The sequence below is a fragment of the Trichosurus vulpecula genome, chromosome 5 (assembly GCF_011100635.1).
Source record: "Trichosurus vulpecula isolate mTriVul1 chromosome 5, mTriVul1.pri, whole genome shotgun sequence".
NCBI classification, from domain to species: domain Eukaryota; kingdom Metazoa; phylum Chordata; class Mammalia; order Diprotodontia; family Phalangeridae; genus Trichosurus; species Trichosurus vulpecula.
Window position 1 is genome coordinate 34,481,269 of NC_050577.1, and position 21,533 is coordinate 34,502,801.

At 41.0% G+C, this 21,533-nt stretch overlaps 1 protein-coding gene across 1 annotated transcript; it reads left to right on the forward strand.

The window, feature by feature from the left end:
* The first annotated feature begins 573 nt into the window (after nucleotides 1-573).
* On the forward strand, nucleotides 574-20,571 carry SGO1 (shugoshin 1). Its single transcript, XM_036758670.1, has 10 exons — nucleotides 574-644; nucleotides 5,524-5,624; nucleotides 7,342-7,490; nucleotides 7,578-7,774; nucleotides 9,596-9,700; nucleotides 10,532-10,611; nucleotides 12,358-12,428; nucleotides 13,218-14,075; nucleotides 19,530-19,719; nucleotides 19,887-20,571. Exons 3-10 carry the CDS (start codon nucleotides 7,349-7,351, stop codon nucleotides 20,029-20,031), a joined length of 1,788 nt encoding a protein of 595 aa, XP_036614565.1. The 5' UTR covers nucleotides 574-644; nucleotides 5,524-5,624; nucleotides 7,342-7,348; the 3' UTR covers nucleotides 20,032-20,571.
* Nucleotides 20,572-21,533: the final 962 nt, after the last annotated feature.

Consider the following 21,533-nt stretch of genomic DNA (forward strand, 5'->3'; position numbering starts at 1 on the left):
GCTCAGAAGGCGAAGCCGCTAGATCGAGGTCGCACAGCTGTTAAGGGCAGAAGCTCCATGCAGCTCGGCTGCTTTGTTTTGGGTTGGGGCTGTTATTTAGTCAATCTGCTAAACAGAGGCTGGTTTTTTGTTCGAATCAAGCTGCGCGCAGGAGCGGGAGCCAGAAAGGATGGAAGCGTCGTTCCCCTCCTCCACCACCAGAGGGCGTTGCGGGGCGACCGAAAGTAACCCCGCCCAAAGCTCTTGGAAGCCCCCCACCTCACCCCGACGCAGCAGGGCGTCGGAGGTGGAGCCAGTCGTTTCCTTCCTCGCAGGGAGAAAACGGGGTACCCGGATGCAAAAAGAGCAGCGGGTTGCAGACGAGCAGGGGGAGTGGATTCTGGAGGAACGAGGCCGGAGTAGGCGTCACGTGATGTAGACAAGTGGGCGGGGGAGGGGCGTACGTACCCACGCACGCCCCTCATCTCTGGTCTCCCCAGCGACGGCGGCGCCCCTTCGGCCGCCTCACGTGATGCGGCGCCGTCCGCCAATGGGGAAGCGCAGCGGAGAATTTCGAACGAGGCTCCGGAAGCCGACGAGCAAACGGAACCAACGGACCCGGCCGGAGCCGGAGCCGGCGCCGCTGGCTGGGGTCGCCGGAGCTCGTAGGTCGAAGCGCGCAGCCGGGCGGCGGGAGGGCAGCCGGGCGGGAGACGGGAGGACGGGTCGACCCGCGAGGGGAGGCCCCGGGGATGCAGAGGCCGTCCGTCCCGGGGGAGGCCTCACGCAGGCCCAGATGAGGGCCCGGATCGTCTATTGTTCATCGCCCCTTGGCGCCGGACGGATCCGCGAGACGGTGTCCAGCCTGTGAGCCTTCGCCCAGGCCCTTCCCCCGCCCCTTCCGTCCTCACCTCCGACTCTGGTTAGGTCCTCCAACGCCTTCTCCCTGAAACTGACACTTCCTTCCCAGAGGCGGAGGCGAAGAAGGAGGCGAACGGCAGGCCTGGGTTGGGCAAGGCCAGGCGGACGGAGCTGTAGCCTCTGTTTCCTCGTGTGTAAAATGGAGACAGTGATAACAGCGTGTATAATATATATGATAAGAGCTTTGTGGGGAGCGGATGAGCAGATCTTGGCAGGGCTCTCGGTAAACCTTAAAGCGCTTTGCACACACTGGCTGTCGTTATAAATGACCACGGGGGAGTTTGTGTTGAAAGCGCTTTACGAACGTGAAAATGCTGTGTAAACGCAACTATCACCGATATTATTTTATCGTCAAAGTGATCGGGAACCCCAGAAGGTTCTTAGCCGAGGGAGAGTGATCTGGTCGGAACTGTGCCTTAGGAGGTGTTTTGGTAGCCGCAGGATGGACTTGGAAAGGGGAGAGACTAGAACGAGGGGGAAAGATCATCATTAGGGGTTGTCCGGGCACCGGGTGATGAGGGTCTGGACCGGGGTGTGGGTTGTGTGAGTGGACACAAGGGAGGGGGTGCCACAGGCTGTGGAGGTCGGGACCTGATTGGATACGTGGGAGGAAGGACGCTGGAAAGTTAAGATGACCCCCGAGCACGTTGTCCGGCAGGCTTTGCCTTCCAGCCGCTGACCCCCATCCTGGAAGGAGACCCTGTTGTCCGAGGGACCCAGCAGAAGGCGGCTTGCCCGGGGAGACTTGGGGGGTGCAGCCTTCCACCTGCCCGACCAAGCAGGGTAGCGCTGGCCATTGGTTCTCCCTCCCTTGGGTCTTTCCTCCTCCGAAGTGGAGCCGGTTTCCTCGTCCTCTCAGAGGGGCTCTTGTGAGGGTGATTAGTAAAGTGAAAGTGTACGATTGCTTGTGAGCTCCGGAAAGAAAAGCACCCGACTATCCAATCCTACAGGCCAGTGGTCTTAACTTAAATAGGCATGGGAGAGGCTTTTTTGGAGGAGAGGTTTTCAGGCAGCACTTTGCCGTCTTAAATTTAAAATAAAAATTATATAGTGAACAAACAGTCAACAGTAAGATATTCTGTTCTTTCTAAGCCTTTCTTAGATTGCTCATCTGTAATTGAGGGGATTGGACTAGATGGTCCCTTCCAGCTCAAAATCAATGATCCTCCAAACCAGGACTTCTTAATCTTTTCTGTGTGTTATGGATACGTTCTCAAAATAATGTGTTTATTTGTTTTAATAATTAAAGGAAATGCTAAATTTCAGAGGTTAGTAAAACTAAAGGTGTAGATTTTTTCCTGTTTAAGTTCACATCCTGAAATCTGTCTGCTGACCCCTGATTAAGAACCTCTGCTCCAAACCTTTGTCCATTTTGTGACAGTAAAGATGTAGTCTTGTAGAATTTTCTTTTAAAAAGGCTTCCTCTTGCTTTTTCATGTTTCTCTGAAGGATGTCCTCTTTAACTGTATAGATCATTCTCCTGAAGATTTTGTAGAGCTAACAATGTATATGGATTATCATACAAAATTCCTGGACAGATGCAACAACAGAGATGACTCATGTTTTGATTCGTGTCTCCCAAAGAAGAGTATGTTACTCTCATAGACTCTTATTTGTATAGACTCTAAAATGAAATAACAGTAGACAGCACTTGGATAGGGCTCTGACACTGTTCTGATCACGTCAGTGGCTGGAATCGTGCAGAGCCACCTAAAATGAGGTTCACAGTCAAGAGCTTGACCTGACTTATTCAGACACACACCTTCTGCCATCACTTACCCATAGCCTGATCATAACTGATATGTGTTAAGTTGAGACTATGTAAACAGTTTTGGATGAAACTGACACATGCAAAATAAGACATGGTAGTTTCCCCATTATGAAATGTGTTTCCTTGGTAATTACTATTTTGATGACATTAATAAAAGCTTTCATAAGCGTGTTTACAGACAAGTGTTTGATCTTTGATCTGTGACCTCAGTTTGCATGTTCACTGTATTTAAGAACTGGAGTGAACCTCAGGAGCAATATATAGTTCAATATACAAAAGGAATCCTTGCTATAATCTACCTAATAAGTCTTGGCCATCCTCTGGATAATCACTCTTATTTGGTCTAGACCTTCCATTTTTAATTTTTATAAGCAACTATGGCCAGATAATTTATCATCCATTGGCCAGCCTGCCAGCGATTAGCCTCTCCACTTAGCCAAGTTGGTATGTCCAAGAGCTGGCAGAATACAGCCTCTATTCATACTACTAGAGCTTGCACCCTGCAGGCACAGCCTGTGCAGATCCAAGATTACCAATTCATGCTTCTGTATCTGAGTATTACTTTCATCTATTTTTAATACCTTTAAGAGTCCAAATAAGTGCTTCCCATGTGCAAAGCCTATTGCCCAAGCAGATAAATCCTATATAAGACATAGTAGACTGGGCAAGTCACAGCTGGTCCCTAGGCAGCAACTCTAAGACTACAACTGTGGAGTTGACCTGCATTGATACCAAATAAATCACAGATTCCATCCCTGAGGAGTAATCTAACAGTAAATGTTTCCATTTGTAGCTTTTCAGTTTTATATTTTTAACGTAGCCAGTTATTTTGCTTGTGCCCCTCCTGATAAGGGTTTGTTTTCTTTTTCTTAGTAAGAAGTATTCCTTAAAAATGAATCTTCCAAAATAGCTTAAAATGTTACTGTTTATTATATATTACAAGGCCTAATCTGACAAGAAGTACAATAACCAAGACCTAGAGATACTTCTTCATAAAGATTACTGTTGGTGTAGTTGTAGCAAAAGCCAGAAGGACTGGAGAAAATGGATTAAGGTTCTGAGAAGGGAGCTGTAAAGGAAAGAATTGGATTAGGAATGTTGAGGCAAAGAAATGTGTTATAAGGCATAGTGAAGAAGAAACGTGGGTTTTAAAGCCAAGAGGCTGTGGCATCATAAAAAGGAATGGAGGTTCTAGAATCTGCTTAGCAGAAGTCATTCCCCTCTTCAGAATCTTTTCAGTCAATGGTTCTGCATTGACCATAGAATGAAAGTCCAGTGTTGTTAGCTTTACATTGAAGGTCCCACATGATACGGCCCCCAGACTTGCTTTAAACCTCATCTCCTACCATTCCCTAACCTTCAATTCAATATTTGCCCTATGATCATAAATTTGGAGCTAGAGGAGACCTTAGAGACCATCAGGTCCAACACCTTCATTTACAGGTGAGGAAACTGAAGCATATTTCTACATGCCAGATACTGTGCTAAGCTGAGATACGTAAATGAAAAATGACAGCGCCTTCACTCAAATTTAAAAACAAAGAGAGAGGACAGGTTAAAGATGTTTGTTTCTAGAATTAGAAAATGAATAACTACGTAGAAGAAAAAGCCAAAATAGTCTGGGAGGTCCAAGGCGGGACAAGCCCTCCCAACTGGAGAGGTCAGGAAAGGCATCCTTTGGGTTGGCGGAATCTGAGTTAAACCTTAAAAGGAAATAATTAAGTTGGGGGTGGTCTGTGCCAGATATGAGAACAAATATGTACAATTGTGGACAGATGTGAAAAGAACATAGGCTAGCCTAGGTTTTTCTAGTTAGTAGCACACACAAAGGAAAAATATCACGAAGTAAGACTGAAAAGGTAATGTTGGAGCCAGATCATAAAGTGTCTTGAATGCCAGGTTCAAGAGTTTATTTTATTTAACAGGCCATCTAAGCTGAACTACTCAGTGTTCGCCATATCTATGCACACACATCCTTTCCTTTAGATATTAAACTCCTGAGTGCAGCCCTAACCAAATTAAAATGTAATTGGGAAATGTTTAATAAGGTAAATAAAAATACAGTATAACAGAAACAATGAGTTTGACACGTGTGCTTCAGGCCTTAGCTTGTGCTCTGATCGTTGTTAGACATGCCTTCCCCAGTATCCTCACCATCTCTAAAGGACCAGCTCAAGAGCTGCCTTTTCCACGAAACATTTCCTCATTCCCTCAAACCAGACATGATCTCTTCCTCTAAAACCCCAAAGAATTTTTGTACCTTTATTATTAATAGTAGCTAACACTTATATGATACTTTGGGATTTGAGAAGTCTTTAATATCTCTTGTACAGTAGTTTTTTGCTTACCCAGATTCCCACATAACCCTGCCCCATCCCCCACTGCAGATACACACTTAGCCTAATAAACCCCTTGGAAGCAGGAAATGTGACTTATCACCTTTGTGTCTGTCCCTCCTTCACCCTCTCCCTTTCCGACTCCAGGCTTTGACTTCAATAAAAAATGTCTGATGGATAGAACTAAATCGAAAGTTTGCTTTTTAAGTTGAATACATTTGATCATCGACATTTGTTTTAATACAGGTACAGCATACTAAGCAATTTTGTTTTTATATTTAGCACAAAATATTTGTCACTCTTTTTTCCATTAAAGTCCTACATACTCTGCTGTCTCATCATGCCATAGAGATGACCCTAGTTCTTCAAGGTTATGCCAGCACACTTTAAGCTTTGGCAGTTCTTAACATTGGCCCTAGCATACACTCAGTCTGTAATCCAAGAATCAGCCAGTTTAGAGCAGAATTCATCACCAGATTGGCCACAGGTTGATAATTTTTTTTTCTTTGTCTACAGCAACTCTTAAAGAACTACTACCTCTTCGAGAAGTTGCCATCTGTGTCTGGAAGGAGTACGCACACTGATAAAATCACAAGTTGAAGAATTTGTACAAAAAAGTATTTATCACTCTTAATTTAGAATTTGCCCTCAAGCATGTACAGTAGTACTTTTATAACAAAAATATTCTCCTTTACTGAAATTGAGTGCTACTTGTGAGTTTTAAAATATATGTATGTATGTATGTACACATATTTATTTAAAGATCTGTTTTGCATGCATCATAATAATTTACTAGTAGTCAGGGCACCTAGGTCTTCTCTTGGTTCTGTCTACTAAGTAGCTGTATGATCTTGGATTTCTCTGGCCCTTAGTTTTATATATAAAATGAGTTGTCCTATATATTCTATAAATATCCTAAAGACTTTTAAGATTATATATTTCTACTTGTGCTTATTGTTAACTATATATGATGTTACAGTGGGACTGTAACTTTGAATTTATCCCTTTTTTATGTATTTTGGATATTAAAGTCGATGAGTATAGAAAAGCCTGAAATTTAAATTTAAATTGATATTGCTATGCCAGGTTAAAGGAAATTCATTGTGATCTCTTTAAAGAACCGTGTAAAATATCCATCCAGCTGGACAACTGAATGATATAGGAAGTTGGAGAGGGAAAAAAAACCAAAATATATAAATGCCTCTGTCCTGATGCCAGAAACCTGAAAAATCAAGCTGGAATGATTGACCAAAAATTAGAACCTTGGTTATTTCTATGTAATCATGTTTTTCATATTTTGGTGTCACTGGCTTCAAGGGTATACTAGGTGAAAGTGTAACCATTGAGTCCTAGCAGCCTTCAGATTTAGTAATCTAGGGACTAGCAGGTAGATAGAAATATAATGTGAATGAATGAGTGAATGAGCATTTATTAATAACTTCCTATGTGCTAGGCACTGCTCAGTGCTAGGGATACAAATGAAAAAGAAGAGCCCCTGCCTTCAAGGAGCTAACATTTTTATAGGGGAAGATACCAGATAAGAGAATGAATGGCTCCCTGATAGGGGTGTTTTGATCTGTGAAATAACAGGGATGGTGAATAGTCATGGGAAATGACTGGCATTTTTTTACATGCAATAGTATTCACTATTCACAGAGTAAAAGGCAGACATTGAGAACAGGAGACATGCACATGCGTGCCCACACATACACATATGCTCGTGCACATGCACGTGCGCGTGGCATCATGGCAGGTCCTGGAGTGTCTAGATTTGGTGTCTCCTCACAGTCAGTAGTGCAGGGCTTCAGGAAGGCAGGTGGAATTGAATAGCAGCATGGTAGTGACATGGCAGAAACGTGGTGTGCTGGATATAAGAGTGCCTAGTTATGGTGGACTGCCCAATCAGGAGTACAGGGCCCCAGGGAAGAAGCTGGAATTCCAGGGAAGGGAGGATGAGGAGGGTAGAATGTAGCCATGTTAATGATAGATAACATCCATAGCAGAAGCTTAAACATGTTATCAGACAAGGAAAGTGCTTTAAGAATCTTTAAGTGGAAAATCCATCTTTTAGAAACGCCTTCAGTATTTAAACTTATTCCATAGGTCACCTGACCATGATGACAGTAGAAAATGGTAAGTGAAATTGGGAGAGGTGCAAAATCAGACTTTGTCTAAACCTATGTACATTGATTGGATAATCATATACAGGTAATTGCCACATCTCCAGATACAGCCTATGTTCTTATGTTTCAGTTACATAGTTTATTTCATAACAAATGGATTATTGCTTGGAATGATTCACTTAAATAATTTTTCCCCTTGTGAAATCTCTAGGTAGAAGATGTCTAAGGAAAAATGCCTTAAGAAAACCTTTCAGGATAGTCTGGAAAATATAAAGGAACGGATGAAAGAGAAAAGAAACAAGAGATTGGCACAAATTGGCAAACCCAAGCCCATCCTGGCTGCAAAGTGCAAGATACTCCGTAAGAAGCTTTCATATTTATCTTCTTTTGACATCATTTGCTAAATTTGCATTTAATAATTAATAAGCTATTGAATATTTCTTTTAGCCAACCCATCTACGCAGTTGAAAAGTTACCAGGACAACAACAGAGCTCTAGCTTTAGCTTTAGAAAATGAAAGATCCAGGGTGAGAGATGCCCAAGACACCATCCTAAATCTGAAGAAAGAATGCCAATACCTAAACCTTCAGCTATTTGTATTAAAAAGACAGCTGGCTTCACAGCAAACAGAAGATTCTACTCAGGTATTTTCATTACAAAAAAAGTTGTTTTTCCCAAAAGAAAATTTTAAGAGCCTTGAATTAATTATTTTAACCTATTACTAATCGAGCCCAATTTTAGTTTTAAAATTTAATAGAAATTAGCCTTTTCCTATTGATTACCTTAGTCTAAACCTCCAGTACAATTTCAGCCCTAACCATGCCCTATACATGAAGATTCACATATAGGCTTGATGCTTGTGCTTTTCTAATTGGTCTGCTTTCAAGGCTGTCTGCTCCAGGAAGCGTCCCTTGATCACACCTCCTTATTCATTATTCCTGTTCTCTCCCTTCTCACTTTTCCTTGCACTTGTTTGTATCTGTTACGCTCCTCCAATAAAATGTAAACTTCCTGAGGGCAGGGGCTGATTTTTGTTTTTGTCTCTTTCTCCAGTGCCTTGCACATAGACTGGATGAGCTTGGTACCTGTTTGTTTTTAAAGCAAATAGCAAATTGAACACTTGGCTTTATGCATTGCTGATCATTTAGCAGATTGAACTGAGTGATAGAGATAAGTCACTAAGCTGAGAGAGTAATTATATTTAAGCTGGTTCTAAAGACAACAGGTAAATTATACTAGGTCAAAAGACTCAATCACCTTTCTGTTCATTTTGCCGCAGGAATTTATAAGCATTGCTCTCATGGTTCAAGTTATCAAAGCAATCTTTTAAACCATCCTGACTCAATTCTTTTGTCTGATTCTGTTTCATATGATTGTACGAACATGATGGGAATCAGTACTCTGAGTTTCAGTAGATTGATTTGGGAAAAGGTTTGACCCAACAGGTGGTCTTGTGGTATTAACAGCCAATATTTTTTCAGCATTTTGATTATCACTATTTTATGGGGATCAAGTTTATTGACATTTTGTTTATTTAAATCTAACTGCATTTATTTCTACAAACCTGGTATGTAATTTAATGTAAGCCAGATCTAGAAACAGCAGGTTATATTAGTTAAGACCAAGAGGTTTCACTTTTTCATGTATATATTATCTTTCTACTGCATATTTAAAATCCCATATTGGCTCTTCTGCCTTTCTTTGATGTAGCACCCTTCTGGGCAGTTTTCATATGCCTTTTCTTGTTAGTCAAGACAAACCTATTGAAAAGTACAGTGCACTGCAGAGCCAAATGGAAATGACTTGGTGACTATCCACATAGATCTACTCATGTCACTTCTCTGCTCAAAAATTGTCTGTGGCTCCCCGTTGCTTGCCAGTAGAGTCAAACTTTTGCCCATTTTCCAATGCCCTCCCCAGTTTGGGGACACTTGACCTTCTAGCCTAATTTCATGTTGTTCCATTTCATACTCTCCATTCCAACTAAAGTGGGCTACTCTGTCCCCAAAATATGCCCTGAGCTTTCCTGCTCCTGTGTCTCTTATGTCATTTCCTGTGTCTGAAATGTCCTCCTTCTCTTTATCCATGGAATTCCTCCACAGCACTTCAAACACCACCGGCTTGATCTTTTCAATCTTTAACAACCTTCCATTTTGCAGTTCCCTTATCTGCACTTCTTTGTTTCTGCTTCTCTGGTGCACTTGATATTGTGTATTATAGTTATTTGGGTTTAGTTCTTCTCCCTTGGTTGTTCCCCACCCCTATCCCCCATCCGTTACATTAATTAAGCTCCGTAAGGACAGGGCCCATGTCACATAGAAATAATTTGGTTTGACTCTCTGTGCCTAGTGTCTTACTGATAACACTTTTGTCCCTACCCCTCTCCCAATATACTTTTAGTAATTGACAATATTTGGGAATTCATTATAACATAATGTAAACATTTTTCTCTTTTCTTCAATCAGGCTAAATTGTCAACTTTGAGAGGCATTATTTGTAAGGTCACTCAAAAATTGCTAGAGACAGCTGACCTTCTTAGCCCAGCTCAAGCTTTGTGTTCTACAGCTCTTGTAAGTTCATTCAATTGTCTTTCTTTTTTTCTTTTAAGACATTTATTTCAATTGCTGTTTATTGAACCACCTGCAAGGTACATATAATATTGTTTCTGAGGTGCTGGTGCTTCTTTTTTTATTATGTATTAATAAAGGTACTCAGAAAAGGAAATACTTCAACAGATACTCTGAACCTTCTCAAGCCCCTCTTAGCCTCTCCCATCTCCTCTCGCTCTCTCTCAGCAGAGGATTTTGCTTCCTACTTTCCTGAGTTCCTCTTTTCCCCTTTTCCATATCTCAAGCCCATATATATCTTCCCTTATCCTCTCCTTTGAGTCATTTGCCAAAGAAGAAGAGTCCCTTCTTATCAGGTTCTAACCCTTCTGATGTTAATTCCATTTCCTCCAGAAACTCTGGAAAGTTGCCTAACTGATGAACTGGAGAAGGGAAGGGAAGGGAACCTTTCAAATAGAAACTACAAGGATAGTAGAAAAATGACCTTTTCAAAAAACTTGACTTTAAACAGTTGGAAAATAGAGACCATATGTGCCTGTGGTGTTGTCCAACACAATGAGTTTATCATCTTCAGTGTTCCTGTGATACCATTTTGATCTGAATATGGGCTAGCTTGCTAAAATAACGTTTCTTTGAAGAAAAATACATAGGTACAAGAAAAATTGCTATTTCCTTCCACTCCAGTTTTGGAGACCAGAGTGTTTAGACCTCCAGAACTTGAGTAGAGGAAGCCCACGTAAACGGGTCACACTTATCTGCCTTCTCTTACGTAGTTGAACTTGTTTCTATTTGAATATTTCCGTGTTAATGAGTGTTTTTCATGTATATTAACAGAACCAGAGAATGTGTACCTCAGAAGCAGAGGAATACTACAATGAAGATATCTCCAGTGACTCAGCAGTAAATTATTTACCGTTAGTATAAAAGTTTTTCAAAATTGTTGGTAAACGCACCTTTCAGAAAAACAGTTCTCGTCTGCCGACAAAAAGTTCTGCAAGATAGTTTGCTATTTATGGGGTCTGAATGTTCTTTTGAAATGAGATTTGTTGGAATCACTAAGCCAAGAAACAAATACCTTAGCTTTGTTACATTTTTAATTGTGTTCTTGGTTGGGTCTTTTCCCCAAAATCATGCTCTTTAAATACTTTCCAGACTGAGAGCTGTATTGAAGGGATTATTCCGATGATGTTTCTTCTTACGGCATAAATTGTCCAGTTTATAGAAGAAATATTACGTTGAAGTTTAGTTCTTGAATAACCATATAATGCGTGCTATGTATTTTTGAGCTGGACAAGTTATTTTTTAAAATAGATTGCCATCACCTGTCTGTTTTCTGCCATCCTCTCTCCTTCATGTATCGTTTTAAAGCACTTTATCCTAAGATCAACAAAGCCTGCATTGTGAATGTAAAGAATGGAGTTGAGTTAGGTTTATATTTCTGAGATGGCTATTATTTGATTAACATAAAACTACCCTTGTGGGTGATCAAAATCCATATTTAAATATTGGTTTTTATGGGTAAAAATAGTATACTAAAATTACAATTAACTTTAAATTACAAATATTAGTGGTTGGATATGATGAAGAAAATCACATTTTGTGGATCAAAGAAATTTAAATCCTGCATTCATTTTGAAATGAAATGTGTTCTGTTTTGATATGCTGAATATACAGTATAATTCAGACTGAACTAATTCGGAATTTGATCATTTGATTATGTACAAGTTTTATCCTTGAACCAACTATAAAGAGTTTATTGAGAAAAGTATAAGTTAAATAGGGATAAATTAAAACATAAATTCAACGCCAGAAGGGACCTCAGGTTATATAGTCCAACTATATCATTTTAAAGATGAGGAAAATAAGGCCCCAAGAGGTCACACAAGTAGGCCGGAGGATTTTGAGCTCTCATCCTCTGTCTCCTAATCCAGGGCACTTTCATCCTTCTCCTGGTTTAAAAAAGAAATGAATCTATGTGCTCTGCCAGATCAGGGACCATTCTCTCCGGACTCTTCCAAGCTGCAATGAGATCTTCAGTCACACAGCCTAATCCCCTTCACAATCCATACAGGAAAACTCAGGCTGACAGCTGACTGCCCTGAGCTCACATAGACAGGAAGCAGTAGAGTGGAGATTCAAGCTCAGGTCCTCTCCGGCCAAATCATACATCCATTCCAGCGTACTGCCTCTCACAAAAAAAGGATAGATCTTCTCAGGCAAAGCAATTCAGACTAGGCCCTGTTCATTGACACACCCACACACACCACCCCATACACAAAAATTTGAAGAATCGCGTGTGCTAATAATGAGAAATGAGCCTCAAGGTGATTACTATAAAAACAAGTTTGTAGATAGTCTTTCACCAAAGAACTTTTGTTTGGGGTTGGGAAATGGTACCTAAAAAAAAATCCCACAGAAATTAGGAAAATGTTGAAATTATTATTACAGTAGGATTCTTTATTTTTTTTTTTGGAGGGGGAAGGCAGGGCAGTTGGGGTTAAGTGACTTGCCCCAGTTCACACAGCTAGTAAGTGTGTCAAGTGTCTGAGGCTGGATTTGAACTCGGGTCCTCCTGACTCCAGGGCTGGTGCTCTACTCACTGCACCACCTAGCTGCCCCTACAGTAAGATTAATGAATAAATTGCAGTTGTTATTCGTAGGCAACTTCCAAGGTGTGAACCTGTTCTGGATGCTGACCTTCCAGGAAAAGCTGATTCATTTCGAATAGAAGGTAATTGCCACCTCTCCAGCACCCACTCTGCTCACACACCATCAATAGCTTCCCATTACTTTTAGTATAAAGTCTAAACTCCTTAGCTTAGCATTCAAGGCCATTCACAGTTTGGGCCCAGTCCATGTTTCCATCCTTAACTTTGTATTCCTTAAGGCAAATCCAGACCTGGCTCATCCATGCTTTTTCATCTTTGCTCATATGATCCTTGCCTCAAATGTCTTCCTTACTCCCTGCCATCTACCCAGATTTTATCCAGGTTCTGTTGTCCTCAGTGACCTCTCCCTCCTTTGAATTTCTGTAGCATTTAATGCCTGTCCTCCTAATTTGATATTTAAATAAAAATTCTGGGTAGCATACCATCAGTTTCTCACATGCCTTTTCAGTAAAATTGTATGTTCCCAAAAAAGGTCAGTCGTATTGTTACTTTTTGTGTTTCTTATGGCTGCTTTTACAGTGTTTTGCCCAGATGTTGCTTAATTTTTTGTTGGTTGATTTATTAACTAGTTCAACTAGATTCATTTCTTTAAGTCAGAGGATTATAATAGATCTTTGGAGAGTTTTTTCCAAAGACCAAACAAAATCTTTTCACATGTCAGATTCATATAACTAAGAAACCTAATGATAATGTCAAGTTTTCCAAGATTATTTCTAAAACATATTTCTACAACCTATCTTTAGTGTAGAAAACAACTTTCTGGTTCTGTCATATCTAAGGAACAACCCATTAGGTAGGGGGGTGGGGAGAAAGGAAAACCTTTTAAATTAATTAATCTATTAAATCCTTAGGAGAAAGCTCTCCTGTTTGTCAAGATACACTGGGGATTAATATTGAGACTTCTTCTCCAAATGAAGAGGAGAAGCTACCCAATAATGTCTTACCAAGAAGCGTATCCGTTCGGAGGTACAGTGTACGGAAAATGCATTCTGATATATGTCACGTTGAAACCTTAGATCATTTAGAAATTAGTAATTTGGCAGAGGAATTTTGCAAACCAGACAGTCCTGAATTTGGGGAAAACCTAATAAACAATCTTGTCACTGAAAATCTAGACCAAAATATCTGTCAGTGGAACAAGAATCAAATGAATTTATCCCCAGGACTGATTGAGCCAGAAGCTCTTACTGAAACAGAATGCGTGGTGGCGGAACCTGAAGTGAAACAAACTGAAATGAAAAATAAATATTCACAAAGAGGAAAAAGAGAACAGAAAGGAAAATCCAGTGGGACGAGGAAATCTAAGCGTGCATCGAAAGGTAGGAAGAGCAGGAGTGGAAGTAATAAAACTCCTTCCAAGGAGAAATTAGATGAGTCTATTGACTCCATTGATGCCTATGATTTTAATTGTGAAGAACGTGTTCACATCACTCCTTTCCGGCAAAAGAAAGTGAATGATGATTGTGAGCAAAAAGAAATCAGCATTCAGTCTGAGATGAACAGCTCCGAGTCAAGTATTTCAGAACGGGATTCTGGTGAACTCTATGTACCTTTTAAACAAAAATCCAAATACATGCAAAGTCTGGGCTCTCTTCTAAGCCCGGTCCAAATGAGACCCCGATCCAAAAGGATGCTTTTAGAGCAGAAGAAGCATACAGCCGAAACCACTCCGGAGAGCTTGGTGAGAGCAGACGCCAGCCACTACAACAGTAAGTGAATCGTTTGTTTGTCTGCAGTTTTGATGTTGATGGTAGATGATAGCTTGGTACTGACATACTCACCATATGTTTCTCTGGGGGAGGTTACAGAATCACCATCTGTCGGGGTTGGGGGGGGGGAGTGGTGTTCACGGTGATAACATAGTGAAGCCATTCCTGTCTTTCTCTGGCCCACTTCAGGCTGGTTTTTAAACATAACTCCAGGCATATTGCAGACAGCCTATTAGTGAAGATCACAAAAGCAAAAATAAAAAAAAAAGTTTGGCGAAAAGATAAAGTTGAGCCAAAATCAAAGGATCTGCGTATATTGTATGGTTTACAAACGTAATTTAGCTTATCGAATTGATGATATGTATAAACATTTATGCTTCATCATGTCAAGTGACTTGATAATCTTTACGAATCAACCATCTACTCTCATGTTCTCTATTCTGCCTTATTAACAACTTCTCTTGCCTCAATCCCCAACTCTGCTGATTATAATTTTCAGAAAATAGTTTCAGTTTCTACTTTGTTAAGAAGATGAAATTCATCTCCCAGGAAGTCCCTCAGTTTGTTCCTGACCCCAAAATGGGAGTCTTGGAAATAGAAAGAAACTCAGTAGAGTCCTCTAATCTGAATTATGACCGCCCCTCTACTACCCTTGGCGGGTGATTAGTCCAGCCTTTCCTCAAAGAAGCTGATGACAGGAAGTGTGGAACAGCACCTCTTGGCAGCCCATCCCAGCTAGAGGATGTTCTGTTCAGATGTTCTTTTTTAATGGCCACCCCTTGGTCTTAGGTCTGTCCCTGGCAAAACCTGGAAGTAGTCATGGCCTCTCTAGTCTCCCCCTCTCAAGCTCACCCACTCACCTTCAACCAGGTAATATAATGTAGTCATTTCCTCCCTCTCCATTCCCATTGTCTTCTCTGTGGCTCTTCCAGTTTTTTAGTGTCTATCTCTAAGCAGAGCATTCAGAATTAAGTAGTCATTAAAAATTTATTAGGCACCTACTATGGACCAGACAACGTATTCAGGGCTGGGAATACAAAAGGCACAATATTCCATGTTTGGCCTAATGAGGAAAGAGTATGACAGACAGGTGGCCACCATCTTTCTGGACATGAGATGCCTCCTACAGACCCATTAAGCTTCTATAATTGTGACAGAATTGACTTCTTTGGAACTTTCAAGTCCCCTGAAGCCTCTCTAACTCTAATGCAAACCCCTCCAGACCTTTTTCACATGGACAGCTATCTAACCATCTCTCCAGTCCTGTGCTTGTGGAGTTGGGTTTTTTTTTTCATTACATAACTGTCATTTATCCCTCCCATATTTCATTTTATCACTTCAGATATGTCAGAATCTCTCCTGAATGTTAACTCTGCCATCCAGTGGATTAGGTGTCCTTCCTGGATTTGTTTCATGTGGATGTATGATAAGCATCCATCTATACCTAGATCCAGGTCATTAAGCAGAACAGAGCCATGGATAAGTTCCTAGGACACTCCCAAGACCTCCTCTCTACTTGATTTTGTTCTTTCAATCCAATTGTGGCTCCACCCTGTCCTGACTTCTGATCTCCCTGATTGTACTACAACTAATCTGTATCTGCCCATCGTGCCTACAAGCATTCATTGAGTGACTTTGTCCCGTGGTGGCACACTGAAAGTGGGAGTGCTGGCCACTCCAGACTTGTAAATGAGGTTAGTCTGACAGGACCCAATCTTGATGGTCTTCCTCAGTGTAATTCCTGGGTCCCTTTCTCAGTGTTCACAAATCATCCTGTTCATGCTACCTTCTGGAACCAGGCCAGGAGTGGAAGGCACACCTATGAGTCTGTAGTGGTGGAATAGACCCGCTTTTCCTTTTTGAAGACTGGGGGGATTGCTTTTCTCCAGGCAGGTATGGCCTGCGCCAGGCTCCACCTGAGACATCATCCAGCTTAACCCACGTATTTGTACAGATAATGTAACTGAGACCCTGATGAATTAGGTGAATTGTTCAAGATCGCAAGATAACATGACCAGGGGTTCGAATCCAGACTACCCCATGTACTCTGGAGCCTCAGCCTGTCTGTGCCAGTGTCTGTCACCACATGACATCACATTGTATTCGCTTATTGTTACGTGTGATACTGGCTATGCTATACACCTGTCATCATCATGTTGTGACCTTGTTTCCTGTTGTGCACCTGTCCATATCACTATAGGACCTTTTTTTTTTCCCCAAAGCTTCAAGAGGTAGTAACATGAACTCCGAGTGCTGCTGATTTCCCATCTTACCATCTCTTCATTTATCTTGCCTATCAATTCTCCATTAATTACATTTAATTGGTCCTTTATATTCTGAAGATCTTCTTCTTTGGTTGAAAAAACAAAAGTGAATAATTCTGCCTTCTCACTGTCAAATTCAACATTAAGAATCTCCTGTATGTAAGTCATTGTACTGTAGGATATCTGACCTCCGCTGGAGGAAGGCCTACAATATATCCACAGAGAAATCTAATTTAAGGTAGTGAAGGGAGGGGGGTACAAAAGACACATCAAAGTGCTCCAGAAATTTATTATCCTGGTGAAGTCTTTTTTTTCTTTTAATTTGAACCGGAGATTTTATCAGCCCAAGGAATCCTGGTAAGGAAACACCCTCCATTGACACAAATTGATTACTCACCTCTAGCTGATAGCCTCAGGGAGCTACCTGCCTGGGGCGCCGAGAGATTGAGTGAATCACCTTAACCCCAGGTCTTTCTCACTCCAAGGCTGCCCTGCTCTTTGCCATGTCAAGCTGCCCCTCAGCCTGTTTATGTCTTTCTTAAAATGGGATGTCTAAAAGTAAATATAGTCCTTTTGGTGTGACTGCCAACCAGGGCCAAAGATAGTAGGAATGTTATTTGCTTTGTGTGGATGCTATAGCTGACATCTTCACTGTTTCAAGCTTTATAAAATGTTTGACTTAAGTTATCTCATTTGAACCTCATAGCAGCCCTGTGAGGCATTTAGTGGAGGTATTGTATATCATCCCCATTTTTCAGATGAGAAAATTGAGGCTTCAAGAGGTTAAAGGGACGTGCCACTCACGCTTCTACTGCCAGCTGTCAATAATGGTTGTAGTGCTGGCAAGTCGCTATTTTTCATTTATTTCTTGTACTCCTTTTATCTAAAAGTGTTTTGGAGATCATCTACTTCACTGGGCCTTGGGCCAAGCTTTCTACACACTTCCCCACCCCTCCTTTTTACAGTTTTGTGAAGTGGCACTTTATAACCTTCCACCCCCATCTGTGTACTGTTTCCTTAACTAGATTATATTCAGCCTCTTTATTGCCTGGGGCTGCTCTGTTTCCCCTGTAGCCTAGGAAATCAGATGTTCACCCATGGAGATAATTTCTAGGTTCTTCTGGCCTCCTTGTTATAGCACCTGATTTCTCTATCAGTTAAACGTTTGTAGATGACACAGCATGGAGGAGTGGATAGAGAGCCATCCTCCAGGTCAGGAAGCCCTAAGTTGCAGTCCCACCTTTGTCACACACATGAGCATGGGCAACTGGGAAAGTCACCTAGCCCTTCCACACTCCAGGCACATCCCAAATACCACTAGGTGCCAAGCAGTCACAGATCTGCCAATGAATTTCCTTACACAGGGAGCTCCTAACACCAATTCAACCACACCTCAAGACTGAAAAGATCATTTTGGGAGAAATGACTCCTGTTTTTCAGGGTGAGCTGATTTCAGTGGGCTGTGTTAGATCTGTTGGGATTGCACATCTACCTTTAAACCTTTCTGCTCATTTGAGGTTGATTTTGACTTTTGCTCCAGTTTAATGGAGCAAACTTCCCTTCACCCCATCTTTCCTCTTCCCCTTCTGGCTGATGACTCTCCTAACCAATGCCAACCTCACTCCCTGGGCTCTTTATCACTCTCCAGCTCTTCCTCAGACTTGAGTGCTGTCATTCATCTCCTCTCTATCTTATATCTTCAGTCTCTTTCCTTTGCCTCCTTCCTCTCTGGCTCAAAAACATTCCTAATTTATTTTTCTCCAATGCTACCACTTCCCCATCTTTTCCTTTATGCCTGCCACTCTAAAATAAGCAATCTCCACTTACTTTCATTATCATATCACCTGTTTGCCTCTAAAACCCATTGAAATTTGCCATGTGCGCAGACAGTTCTACTAAAAATTACCCACTAAAAGGCCCAATTACTGAGTCCAGTGACAGCTTCTCAGCCTTTCTCCTCTTTGACCTCTATAGCATTTACAGTTACAATCTACAGCAGATGGGTCAGACTCAGATAAAACAAACCCCTGCAAGCCACATTTATATGTTGTATTTTATTTTGTTCAACATTTCCCAATTACATTTTAATCCAGGCCTCACTCAGTGATCCTAACATTTCTAGCCTGCATTATCCTCTTTGATTCTCTAAGACTTCCCTCACACCAGATTTTCCTCTTTTTCTTACTCTTCTCATCATTTCTCCATCTCCCTCATGGTTTCTCCTTTTTTTTCCCTTCTAGCATTACCTGAGCCTCTGTCCTTGGGCTTTTCTCTTCTTGCTGTACTTTCTTCTTTGGTGATCTTGTCCATTGCCGTGGCTTCAACTATTACCTCCATTCGCATGATTCTGAAATTTTTATCTCCAGCCCTGATTTATTTCTGTCTCTCCGTCTGTGTGTATGTCCCTCTATCCCTTTCCCCACCCCCATATTTCACCAGTTGCTAAATCCTGTTGATTCTATTTTCCTAATGTCTCAAATCCAGCCCCTCCCACTGCTACCTCCTTAGTTCAGATCTTTATTTTTGCTTCTTAAATGGACTATCATAATAACCTTCTCACAGACCTGCCTCCCTTTCCTCCCCACAATTGGTACCACACAAAACATCCTATTTATTGGTCTTTCTGTATTATGGATATGATCAGGTCACACTACTACTTAAAAACCTTAGCTAGATGCCTCCACCCCTCCTCTCCACTGAACATATCAGTCTCCTTTTCCTGGAATTCAAGACCTCACACAGTCTGAGTCCAGCCTACATTTCAAGCCACATCGGGTACTCTTCACCTACTCAGTGCTCTAGCCAAACTGAGCTGTTCACCCCAAACATGTCCTCTTTTCCTGCCTTTGATCACCCTGTTGTCTATCTTGAATACATGACATGACCACTTTATCTGCTTGGTGATGTTTTTCCCCATGTTTCTGAATTCAGCTGCCACCTTGTTCATAGAGTCTTGACTACCCTCCACTCCAGCTAGATAGGATTTCTCCCTTTTCTTTCATATTTTTACATACTTACCCTATTCAAAGTTGTATCCTCCGAGTTCATGCCTTATCTTATTTGTGAGAATGGAACCAAAGCTGCATCAGGTAAACATTCTGACTTGTCTAAACTCAGGTTGCATACCTGAAAGAAATTTTAGGTTTTTCACTTTTTCTGGATCACTCTTCAGGAAATGTTCTTTCCATAGGTTCACCTTCTGAAACTCAACAGTCATTGCATCTCAGCTTGAAGGATGTCACCAATATCCATCAAACTTCTAGTGCAAAAAGCAGAAAACATTCCGTTCCATTCAGCAAGAGTGAAGAAAGTTCTGCATTGCCCCTGCGTAAGCGCCGATGTACCCTCAGTGTGAATTATAAGGAGCCTGCACTTGCCACGTATGTTATAATGGTCTTTTTGTGGGGTGAGGCAGGGGGTTGTGGGTGTTGGGACAGAAGGACTGAGAGTCACATTGTGATTTAATTCTACTGTGATTCTGATTTGAACTACAAAGGTTATATATGAATCTTAGGATTACTTCTAAGATCTTATTTTATTCTCATAGAAAACTGAGAAGAGGAGACCCATTTACAGATGTATGTTTTTTGAATTCTCCAATTTTCAAACAGAAGAAGGATCCCAGACAACGCAGATCTTCTAAACAGCATTCACTGTCCAAATACAACGAAGCTTTTGTTGGATGTCGTTGAAGTTCATCTTAAACCTTGATTGAAAAGAATTGATGGTATTATTGGAACCAGAGTAGGCAGAACTATTAACATGAAAAGTTCTGCTGTTTAAAGCACCATAGTGCTTTAAAAACCTATCTTCAAACATTTAACATTGATTTTTTTCCCTACTGTAGATAAATAACTGGTCTTACCCTCTTTAAAAGCTTAAATGTATTATACTACCTAAAGCACCTAGTTTTAATGAAAGTTATATTTCCTATAGTAATTGTAGAGAAAATGGTGGTAGTTAATTAGACAAAATCTTTAAATTAGTAACTTCAGACATCTTTGTTTTTCCCACATGTGGGGAAACATAACTGTGAAATGTATTAAAAGACAGGTAAAGAATCATTCAAAACTCTTAATTATTCAATTTCATTACCTGCTAACAATAAAAATTTCTGGTCACTTCATATGATTTAATAAGTTTGACATTTTGTAGCCTTGTATATATCTGCTTAAACTTTTAAGGAATCTGTTGCTTTCCGTATACCAGAATAATAAAAGTTTTATAAGCTAGCACTGTGATAATTGTCTTCTCTGTTTAAACTACATTTTCTTTTTTATTGAGGAGAGTACAGAATTATATGATTGAAGCAGTTGTCTGGGAGCTTTAACGTACGAGATCTCTTAGTGAACCAAAGCAATGAAAGATCAAATGACTGCATTCCTGGACAAACTCAAAGGAATGTCCTTTCGTTTTTAGTTGTTTGGTATAGGGTTGGCCTAAGCGGCATCCTCCATTCTCACTAGGAGCAGATCCCACCAAAGGTACCAGATTTTACCTTAAGTCAATTTGCTTCAATGCAAATAAGAAAATATTGTTAATAGAAAGTTGACTGAATGAGCATTCACATTTTCCTGTTTGGTATCTCAGATCCTTAAAAACAAATCTGTAAAATGAAGGCACACGGTTGTGTGTTGAATGCTTCCAATGTGATAAAAATAGAGAGCAATGCCTGTTTTTGCCTATCTTGTGCTGCTTTGTTAAAAGTAACAAAAATTTGACTTTAAAAATGTCTGTGGGTTCACCATTGCTAAGTTGCCTTGTTGTAAATAAATACCCAGAGATCATATACTTCACAAAACTGGGATTTCATTGATGTAGGTGTTCCCTCCATCAGTGGAGCGTGGGGTGTGATCAAGGAAGACTAGTATCTCTGGTGTGAGGGCTGCTCAGCGGTTGCTTTCCACCTTGGTGTCTACCTGATTCGAGTCTCACCTGTCACTCCAAGAAATTGTAGCATGCACAGTAGACACACCATAAACTGTTTCAGCAAATGAGCTAAGCCAGGTTTGAAGGTAACCAAGGGGTCTCAAATCCTTCAGTGAGTCAGGAGAGTGACTATCCCAAGCATGTGAAGATTCCCCTTGGTAGAATGGGTGGATGAAAACAATTTGTTCCAACAGCCATGAAGGCTGCTGAAGCTGGCACTGTGGAGAACTTTGCTTGGTAAGACATCGAAGATGTTAAGGTCATC